Genomic DNA, 11,807 nt, shown 5'->3' on the forward strand with positions numbered 1-11,807 from the left:
ATATTAAAATAGTTCCGAAATTGTTATTCAAATATACAATATTCAAATTTCATTTTAGATAAGACAAAAAGATAATGAGCTGTGGGATTCCACCCACCCACCAAACATTATAATAATCCAGTATTTATATTATTCATCTATATTCACTTGATTATTTTTTAAACTGCAAGTTCACATGGTTTCTAACACCAATGATCAATTAATAATGTGTTCACTCATAAAAGGACAAATAATAATGCATTGTGGTCAAAGTTGCCCCAATTGAGATTCAGGCTGGTTTGCCAAAGCTTTAAAAATCAAGTTTTATTATTTTTTATAAATAAATTTTATTGTATCAAAAAGTTATTCAGCCATTTATCTATCAACAATCAACATGTTATTACTAGTATATGAATGAGGCTTTCTTCCATTATTAATACTTCTTTTGTTCACAGGCAAGACATAACACCAAGAGGGAAAAAACTTTGTTGTGGATTGTCGACTCAAGTCATCGAATGGAATTAGCTATTATTTGTAGTCTAATTGGGAAGATCGCGTTGTGGCTGTTTCAGCCAATACAACGAGAACTGGGCTATCTTATTTTCTTTAAAAATAACATTAAAGAGCTCGAAACTCGACTGAATCAACTACAAACATTGAGAAACACTATACAAGGAAGGGAGGATGCAGCAAAGAGGAAGTGGCAAACCTTAGGAGAAACCACAGAAGAGTGGATTGAGACTGCAAATGGAAAAATCAAGGAAGCTGAGAATATCATCAGAGACAAGGCTGAGTTTCAAAAAGGATGTTTCTCCATCAAATGCTGCCCTGATATTAGATTCCGCTACTATTTGGGTAAGGAGGGGAAGAAATCAACTCTGGCTCTCATTGAGCTCATTGAATCTGCTGATAAGTTGCCAACAACAAATCACGATTTACCACCATTTCCCGTAAACATGCTTAATTTCATTGGAGATGTTTTTGAATTCAAGACTCGAACGAAGGCTACAACAGACTTAATTGAGTTGTTGATGGATAAAGAGTCAATGCTGATAGGAATATGTGGGATGGGGGGCATTGGCAAGACCACATTCGTTCATCAAGTTATTCATAAGGTAAAAAATGATCAGCATTTATTTGATATAGAAGCTATTTCGAAAGTCTCGAGAAACCCTAAATTGGAGACTATCCAAAATGAGATTGCCGAGGCATTAGGGTTTTCCCTTAAGGATGTAGAGAATGAAATGGTAAGAGCAGTGCGTTTAAGAAACGCACTTGTTAACAAGAATGTTGTTGTCCTGTTGGATGATGTTTGGAAAGAGTTTGATTTAAATGCAAAAGGATTTCCGTTGGGACTGAGTGTTGATGATCATGAAGAAGGGTATTATTGCAAAATTGTTTACACATCTAGAATTCAAGGTTTATGGGCAAGTATACGAACCAAAAGGGAAATCTCTCTTGAACTATTGTCAGATGAAGAAGCACACCATTTGTTTAGGAGAAAAGCCTATGCACTTGATGATATTGATTCTCATTCTTTAAGAGAAATGGCAAATCAAATTGTGAAGGAATGTGGACGATTGCCCCTCGCGCTTGAGGTTGTAGGAAGCGCCCTCTTCCAAAAGAGCAAACATGAGTGGGAGGATATGCTTTTTCGTTTGAGGAATCATTCTCAAGAGAACAATTCCCTCACAGTGCCTGGATCAGTATACAGTGTATTGGAGACGAGTTATGACTTCTTAGAAGAAGACAATGCCAGGTCTTTGTTCTTGCTCTGCTGCTTATTCCAAGAAGACGAAGAGATTCCAATTGAGACATTGTATCGTTATGCTGTGGGATTACATCTATTCAAAGGTATGAATAACCTAAGACAAATAAGGTTACGTGTCTACACTATAGTGTTTAACTTGATAAGGAAAAATTTGCTAGTAAAGGTTAGAAAAAGAATATCCAAATTTAATGGTGGGGAGCTTGTAGTCATGCATGATGTTGTGAGAGATGTGGGAATTTCAATTGCTTCGCGAAAAGAGCATGGTTTTCTTCTAGTGTGTGATGGTGATAGATTGGTGAACGAACTAAAGAATGACGGACACACTAAGGTTTCTATAGTATTCGAGGACTGTCTAAAATTCCCCGAAAGGATGGACTTCAGATGCTCAACACTCGAGCTATTACGGTTAAATCATTCCTTTTACCTCTCAAATGTAGAAATACCGGAGAGTTTTTTTAAAGGGATAGAAAAACTCAAAGTTCTAGATATAGTGAGAGACATGCCACAAATTGCATATTCTTTACAATATCTAGGGACATTCAAGTTCAGTTCAACAATAAATGTATCTTCCATTGGACATCTTAGGTGCTTGGAGGTCCTTAGTCTTCGAGAGTCTGCCATCGAAACTTTACCAAAAGAAATAAGCGAGTTAACAAATTTAAAATTACTGGATTTGACCTCGTGTTGTCATTTAAGAAGTATAAGCCATGGTATTCTATCAAGGCTTACTAATTTGCAAGAATTGTACATGTGGCATAGTTTCAATGATTGGAGACTAACTGGAGGAAATGCCAGGATTATTGAATTAGATTCTTTACATAAATTGTGGAGATTGGAATTGGAGGTACCCAACATTGAACAAATTCCAAGAGGTGTTAAGCTATTTTCTTCTTCAACGTTATTAAGACAATATAAGATAAGTATCGGGGTTCATATACCAATTGAATTTAAAAATGGTGAGGAAAGACAACTCTGGGTGGAAAATGTTGACAACATTAGTCTTTTATTCCATGAACTCGGGGTCTTAACTGAAAATAGCATTACCAATCTATTTCTATCTGGAAGCATCATGGTCAACCTTTGGGAGAAATTGAATGTAAACCAATTCCTTTCTTTGAATGATTTAGTGCTTGAACATTGTGGAGCTATAGAGAGTTTGTTTTACAGAGGAATGATGAAGTCGGATATGACCCTTTTCCCACAACTAATGTCACTCGAGATTTTTGATTTACCAGGTCTGTCACATGTCTTTCCTAGTAATATAAAAATCAATGATGGACTTGGCCACTTGCGGAGGATCAAACTATATCAATGTGATCAATTAATATACTTATGTTCTACATCAATAGTAAGGCATCTCAAACACCTCGAAGAGCTTATACTCGAAAGATGCAAAATAATGAAAGAAACCATTATTTGCAATGAGATGGAACACAATAAAATTGAGTTCAGTGCTTTGATATACCTAAAGCTTTGGGATTTGGAGAGTCTGAAAAGTTTTTGCAATGGAGTTGACGAGATCCATTTCCATAAACTAAAAAGATTGGAGCTACGAGGATTGCATCGATTTGTTTTTCCAACCAAGGTATGCATGTAATGTATTCATTTTGTTCTTGTATAATTTTATTTGCTGGCGTGTGAATAATTTTACCCACGATCCAATTGTATTTATTGTTCTTTAGGTGAAAATTCCTTGTTTGGAGATGCTGAGTATTAAATATATTCCAAACCTTGAAACTTTATGCAACTTCGAGGCTCCAAACCTAAAAGATTTGGAAATATATAATTGTGACAAACTGAGATATGTATTTTCGATGAACTTCATGAAGAGTATTTCCCATCTCCAGTATTTAACCATTGTGCAATGTAAAATGTTGAAAGGAGTATTGTCAACTGATGCAAAATTGGATGCTGCGAGTAATCATTCAGATGGAAGTTCAACAGATAAACCAATTGAATTCCTTAAGTTAATGAGATTGCACCTTGAATCTTTAGACGAACTTGTGAGTTTTTTTGTTGGCAACATGGAGAAGCCGCAAAGGACACTTTTTCATGATCAGGTTCTTAATTTTGAATCAAAGAATGAATTATATTGATGAACAATTAGGCCATCCTATTGTTATTATCTAATAAATGTAAGAGTATTACAAATACCCCATCTTTATTTATTTTACAGGTTTCATTTCCTTGCTTAGAAGATTTGAGAATAACCAACTTGCCAAAGATAAATTATATAATGGGATATGAAGGTCGTCAAAATACAGACAATTACAGGGAAATTCGTCGTATATTTCCCAAGTTAAAAAAATGTGAATTATCTGTATAAAGGCAGCTACCAAGTCCTAGTTAGAAGTGCTTTAATTGATCATTATGGTGAATATTTACTTTGAATTCGAGCTTTTGTGGGTTGCTAATTCTTGGGCCTCACCATTATTACATTATAATTGGAGACCTTATTAACTGGTGGCAAACCATTTGGCAATAGAGGGTGTTATATCGAGCCCACAATCTTTACAGAAGTTAAGGTAATGTTGCCAAAAATAGAATATAATACCATTTTGGTTGTGCCATAGTTTCTTAACTTCTTTTGTTAGTTTCCCCCAGTTGTCTGTTTAGGATGATATGATGATATGTCGATTGCTAGGGATGAGATATTTGGCCCTTATGGTGAGTACAAGATGAGTGGCTTTCGAAGGGATATGTGAATCCAAGCTCTTCACAAGTATCTTCAGGTCAAGTCTTCATAAGTATCTTCAGAGTGGCTTTGATTTTTTTGGTTATAACTAAAATAGAGACTTTTGAAAATGGTCTATGTGTTGTTGGTTCTCGATCATTATGTTATGCAATTTAACAACTTCCTCTCTTATTCTCCTTTTATGATGTGTTATATATATTTCTTCCTCTTAAGAATATGATCATTTTCAAAATTCCTATAATTTCTCTGTTTCTGCACATCAACAAATTTGTTCATAGTTCTCAAATATTAGATACTTGAAATTTGCAGAAAATATGTAACAAATTTGAAGTGAACATTCCTGTATGCTCTAACTTTCATGCCTTCTTCCTAAATTTTATTAATTGTTTGTGTTTAGATCCATGCATTTCACCTTAAAATGATTAGGTTTTGAAGAATGTGAGGTCCAAACATAAAATGGTTATAAATAGGAAGATCAAAACTCAATGTTTTTTTCATGTTACTAATATCAAAGTATGGATAGTGTTTGTAGGTTAATTGTTGAGAGTGTTAAAAAAAAATTGGTTATGTTTCTTAACAAGTTATAATCAGTAAGGCTTACATTCATGGGTGGACAAGGCGGAGCTAGAATTTGAAATATACCCGGGCTAGAATGCAAATAATACCAAGCAAACAAAGAAAATAAACCTGGGTCACAGTCGCTATATCCCTTTAGCGACGGAATATATATTAACAGCGACAATGTTTTCCCGCCGTTATTGTTATATATACCAAATATTTTAGACTACCTTATAGATAGACTTACAACTATCCGGTACTTTCATTGTATTTCTAAATTTCCACCTATGGATAGACCTACAACTAGTTAAAGACGGAATTACTCAGAAAAACAAAAACAAAGGATTGAAGTAAGCATAATTAGTAAAGAAATATATTAATGAAGAGCAATATTTAACATAGTTCTAAAATAAATATTGATCAGATCATTATTAAGTTATATATATATATATATATATATATATATATATTGAAAAATGATTGGGAGCACTATTTTGGGGAGCGACTCGTACCGCTAAAGTGACATCGTTGTTATACGAAAGTGACCTCGTTGTTATACAAAAGAGACCTCGTTGTTATACAAAAGAAACGGGGTCTCTTTTGTATAGCAGTGAGGTCACTTTCGTATAACAACGAGGTCACTTTCGCTGTACGAGTCGCTTCTCCAAAGTAGTGCTCCCTGTCGTTCCTTTATATATATATTGAGAAATGATTGGAGTATGAAATTTGGAAGAGAAAATTTTAAAGGAAATGATATGACGTAATTTGATTGGTCGAAAAAATAACAAAATTTGATTGGCTAAAGTATTGTTTTGACATTTTTTTATTTCTAAAAAATATTTTAGAATTATTATTGATATATTTTTATTTATTTAAATTGGTTAGCCTAAAATTTAGGTGTCAACATATTTATTTATATTTTAACCAATTACTTTAGTTTAAAATAATACAATTTTATTATATTTATTTAACAGTATATAAAATATAATTATTTTAACTAAAAATTAAGAATCTTTTGTTCGCCTAGGAACCTCAATCATAGGGGCCGGTACTCAGGGTCGCACCTAGGGATGCCCAGCAAACCTCTAGGGCTATGGCAGCCCATTTAATAAAAAAAGAAAATATTATTAATGTTTTAAACATAAAAATATCCATCTTAATGGTTTAGAATGAAAACATAAAGTTATTATTTTGTTATGGGTTCTAATATCACAAATTTTATTATTTTACCAATTTTTTAGTTGTCAAAAGTTACGTTTTTTTTTTCCAGAGGCAGTCCAAGATTCGGGATCGACTCTATCCTAACCTCTTTAATTAGGTCGTTTAAGTGAAAATTGACTAAATAACCATTGTTTGGATTACATGACTAAATCTGGGAGTGAAGTATTTTCTAAATTCTAATACTTGACATTGTTTGGATTAATATAGTAAACCCCTATTTTCAACTCTCAGTATGCCCATTTGGCTAAGCTGGTGAGTGGATGACTGAGTTATTATGCCTTTGTAATTGCAAAAATAAAATATTGATTTAAAGATCAACTACTCTTATTGATAAGTAACTCATAGAGCTTGTTTGAGGAAGGGGTTATTTGGATAAATCCTGGGTTTTGTCCAAATAACCCTTGTATGATGAAATTAATAAAAAACCAGGTTTTTAAAAATTTATACCTATTTTACCCTTTCTATATATATATAATATATTTTGCAAATGACATAATTTAATTTATATGAAATTAAATAAAATTTTAAAATATAATAAAATAAATATTAAAAAACTTTAAATATTTTAATATTATTATTAATAAAAAAACTTTATTTATTTATATATTATAATTAATAATACTTTTTTTAAATAAAATAATTTTATTTATATTAAATTAAATTTTAAAATATAATAAAATAAATATTAAAAAACTTTAAATATTTTAATATTATTATTAATAAAAAAACTTTATTTATTTATATATTATAATTAATAATACTTTTTTTAAATAAAATAATTTTATTTATATTAAATTAAATTTTAAAATATAATAAAATAAATATTAAAAAACTATACATATATTAATATTAACTTTTATTAATAAAAAATAAAATTTTAATATATATATATATATTATAATTAATAATACTTTTTTAAAATAAAATAATTTAATTTCTATTAAATTAAATTTTAAAATAAAATAAATATTAAAAAACTATACATATATTAGTATTAACTTTTATTAATATAAAAATAAAATTTTAAATAAAAATTAATTTTATAAATTATTACTATTAAAATTTAAATATTATATGAGATAATATAATATGTTATAGTTTTATTTATATTATAAATTTATTTTAATTATCATAATTAATTAAAAAAAATAAATAAAATAGTTTCAGTGGTCAATAATTATAATTTAAATGTCATTTAATTTTATTGTTATTATTTTCTTAAATTACATTATAATATTTTGATTTTATTAAATTAAAAAAAAAATATTAACTTAAATTAATTAATATATTTATTTAGAATGAGTTTATATATATAAAAATAGAATAAATTTCTTTATAAATATTTAATTTATATGAGATATATTTATAAATTAATTAATATATGTTATTCAAATATATTAATTTTAAAAATATTTAATTTTATTTTTTAGTATAATTATTTATTTATTTGAATTATTTAAATTTTAATAGGGTATGTTATAATTGAATTTATATTGTGATTTTATTTTTATTTGAGATAATTAATAAAATTATTTAAAATGAAATAATTTTATAATTTAATTTATATTAAAATAATTAAAATATAAATAAATATTATATATATTAAAATATTTTTTTATTAATATAAAAATAAATATTTAAGTAGAGGGTAATTTGGGTATTTTAATTAATAAAAGGATTGATTTGATTGATGATAGGATAGTTGGGTTTTAGGATAAAACCTGGGTTTTATCCCAAAAACCCAAAGATCAAACGAGGCCATAGTGATCAGATCAGTCCATCTTTACCTAACAGTAAATTTTAAAGAATGATTTTTTTTTTTCTATTTCCCATTAACAGTAAATTTTAAAGAATGATTTTTTTTTTCTATTTCCCATTTTATATTAGGGTATATTTGGAGGTATGAAATTGAAATTAATAATAAAATTATAATTTCAATTCAAATACTAATTTCACAATAATTGATATTAAATTATCATTCAAGTCTTATGTTTGTAAAATTACATCATTGTAATTCAATTCAAATTATTATATTTAAAAAATATATAATAATTTTTTTAATATATATTATTAAAATATTAATTTTACACAATTTATTAGGATAGCTCATATTTCAAAAGTTTTATCCGATTGTTTCTCATAAAACAAATATCGGTTCAACAGGTTAATTTTTTAAAAAACAAAAAAAAAATATTAATTCTATATGTTAACTTCCTAAATAAACAAAAAAATCAGTTTAACATGTTAATTTCATAAACTAAAATATATGTATATTTAGGTTTAAAATATTTACTTACTAAATTATAAGAAAAAATCAGTTTGACAATATAATTTCCTAAATTAAAAAAATAATAATTTAATGGTTGAACACGTTTATAATGTTGTAAATGATAAAATAATAATAAGAATATGTTTAGACAAGTGGATTAGAATTTGAATTGGTATTGAAATTTTAATTTAATTTAATGAGATTTAATATTAAATTCAATTTTTATGTTTAGAAAACTATAAAATTATAATTTAATCACAATTTTTATGTTTAAATAAAAAAATATAATAAAAACAATTTAAATATATATTATTTATTTTATCAAAATATTAGTTTGAAAGAACTAATTAGATAGTTCAAATATTAATAAATATTTTTTAAGTTTTAATTTTCAATAAAAATATATCAGTTTAATATTTTAACTTTATAGATTAAAAAAAATCCTATATCAGAATTTTAAATTATTAAATTCAAAAATAAAATATCGGTTCGAAATGTTAACTTCTTAAATTAAAAAATAATATTAGTTACTAAATTAAAGAAGAAAAAAGACATCGTTTGATATTTTAACATTCTAAATTAAAAGAAAATATATTATGGATTAAAAACTTTAACCATGTTTTAAATTATAAAATAATAAGTTATTTTGTTAAAAAAAAAAATTGGAATTACAAATATAACCTTGAGACGGTGGAATTGAAAACTATAAAATTAAACTAGTTCGAATTTTATTAAAATTTTAATTTTAATATTAACTTAATTTTAATTCTAATTCTTAATATTCAAAGTTCTACTAAATTTAAGAATCCAAAGATAACAAACACACAATATTTTGTTTAAAAAATATAAAAATATTAGAATTGAGAATTATAAAATTATGTTAATTTGAAGTCAATTATAATTGGAATTTTAATTCTAATTTTTAAATTTTAAATTTTTAAGGGAATATAAGTCCAGTTGAAATTAGACTGTTCTGAAACATAACCACAGTGATGTTAGTCAAGTCAAAAATAAATTACATGTTAAATAAAAGTTAAATGTTCATAATATATTAATATTACACTAGTCAAATAATTTTTAAAAGATGTTTATCGGTTAATAAATTTATGTAACATAAATAAAAATTATCATAAAATTTAATTTTTCAAACATTATTCACTTGAAAAAACTTTTATTTAATTATATATTTTTTATATCAAATACATACACTATTATTTTGTATGTTTTAATTAAATAAAATTTAAATGTAATACTGATTAAAATAAATTTTTTTACACCATTTTTATTTATATAATATTGTATAGATTTGTTTTAAAAACAATATATTAAATTATTTCTTTGATATAATAATAATTTCTAAAATAAGTTGTCTAACAATACCAATTGGAGTCTTTCTAAATTCTTATACTTGACACTGTTTGGATTATAGTAATAAAAGTTACAACTTTTTAAAAATTATGTAGATCATATTTTTTTTTTGTTTTGATATTTTTATATTATAAAATCAAAGTCCATACTAAAAAGGTTAGTCAATTTATAATTCTTAATTCTTATACTAATATTTATTTGAAGGAGAGTAGTGTGACAATTTTAGAAGAACTAACGAGATTTTTGTAAAATTTATCGGTTAAAAATATAATAACAAAATTATCATAATTATATACAATAAATTATATAATATTACTTCTACTAATTCACTTTCATTAACAACATATTATTTATTACCCAACAATCTCCTCTTTATATATTTTTTTTCAACTCTCTTCGGTTAACCAACAATTTTATTCTCACTCGCTTACCAACTTTCTTCGACCAACAATTTTGTTCTCACCCACTTACCAATTTACTTTCATCCACCAATATATTCCTTATTATCTTTTTATAATTATTATAAATTTGCACCGGGTAAGATTTCAACCCTCGAACTTTATAATGCAATTTCTTTTTATATAATTTTATATATGAATATATAATTGACATGACTATATATATATATAACTATGAGAAAAAAAATATATAAATTAATTTATAATTTAGTTGTTTAAAACGTTGAAGTTATATTGTTAAAAATATGATACGTTCATCAATTTTAAAGTTGAATTTAAAATATAAAATGTTATTAACATAGTTGGTTAAAATGTTGAACTGGTGAGTTGGTAAGTTGAAACTTATGTATATCACATTTTTTTATTTAATTTTTCAAGTTTATGGGCGGGCGTGTCAAATAACGACCTGACCCAAGTATTTATTTATACTCTCACATAAATATCTAAATTAACCACAACTCTCGAAATATATATATATATATATATAAATATATATATATATATATATATATATATATATATATATATATATATATATATATAATTCTAACATGCATGGGTGTTACAAACAAATTATTTTTTAAAATCACAAAAATTTGAAACTTCTGGTGTGTCAAGTTTTATAGGAATTAAAGAAATAAAAAACCAATTTTACTTTTGTGTGAAATACTAAGTATAAGTAAAAAACAAAATTAAGAATAAGTTTATAAAATAAACTCTCTAGAATTAAGATCCAAGAAGATTTGCAGAAGACCTAGTCAAAAGTTCTTACCATCAACTATGTGTTAATAATCTTTAAACTCTAATATAAGTTATCTCATCACCTTAAGAATTTTAATAAAAGTGATTAAGAAGATATTGGTGAACTTGTCTAAACGTCTAGGATGATGTGTGTGACTTGCACAAATTTAAATACATGATTGAATCTGAATTTTACCTTTGTTTATTTATTATAATAAAAAAATTTTATTAGAAAATCTACTTATTGTCTTGCATCAATATCACCATTAATTTTCTTGGTCTAACATTTAACATGTGAATTTTGAAATAACACATCAAAATCCTCACATGAATGTCAAATTTGTATTTTTTTTTTTTTAATTAGGATTCAAGCTAGGGTCTCAATTGAAATTTTGAATTTTTTTATCATTACATCATTTTAATTATTAGATTTAATTTAATTTATAATTTTGGGTATTATATATGTATGTATATATATTTTTGATATAAGTTTTTGATAGGTAGGTTAATCAGTATATATATATTGACCAATAAGTTATTTATATCCATTATACTCACATGAGGATCAAATGTCCATTAACTATTAACATTATAACATGATATATAGCCTCCCAATAGGTTTTAACAAATGGTTTATCATAAAAAAATATCTCCTTCTTATGTATACAAAAAATATTGTTTATCTAATATTGTAGTGTAATATTCTTATTAAAAGATATTTTAAAATAAAACTTATCACATATAATT

General features: G+C 25.9%; 1 protein-coding gene across 1 annotated transcript; it reads left to right on the plus strand.

Moving 5' to 3' along the window:
• Positions 1-494: 494 nt before the first annotated feature.
• Positions 495-4,455, plus strand: LOC124935452 (disease resistance protein At4g27190-like). Its single transcript, XM_047475885.1, has 5 exons — positions 495-2,985; positions 3,100-3,335; positions 3,433-3,810; positions 3,927-4,048; positions 4,395-4,455. Exons 1-5 carry the CDS (start codon positions 495-497, stop codon positions 4,453-4,455), a joined length of 3,288 nt encoding a protein of 1,095 aa, XP_047331841.1.
• The last annotated feature ends 7,352 nt before the right edge of the window (positions 4,456-11,807 follow it).

Source organism: Impatiens glandulifera, chromosome 4, assembly GCF_907164915.1.
Source record: "Impatiens glandulifera chromosome 4, dImpGla2.1, whole genome shotgun sequence".
Lineage (NCBI taxonomy): Eukaryota > Viridiplantae > Streptophyta > Magnoliopsida > Ericales > Balsaminaceae > Impatiens > Impatiens glandulifera.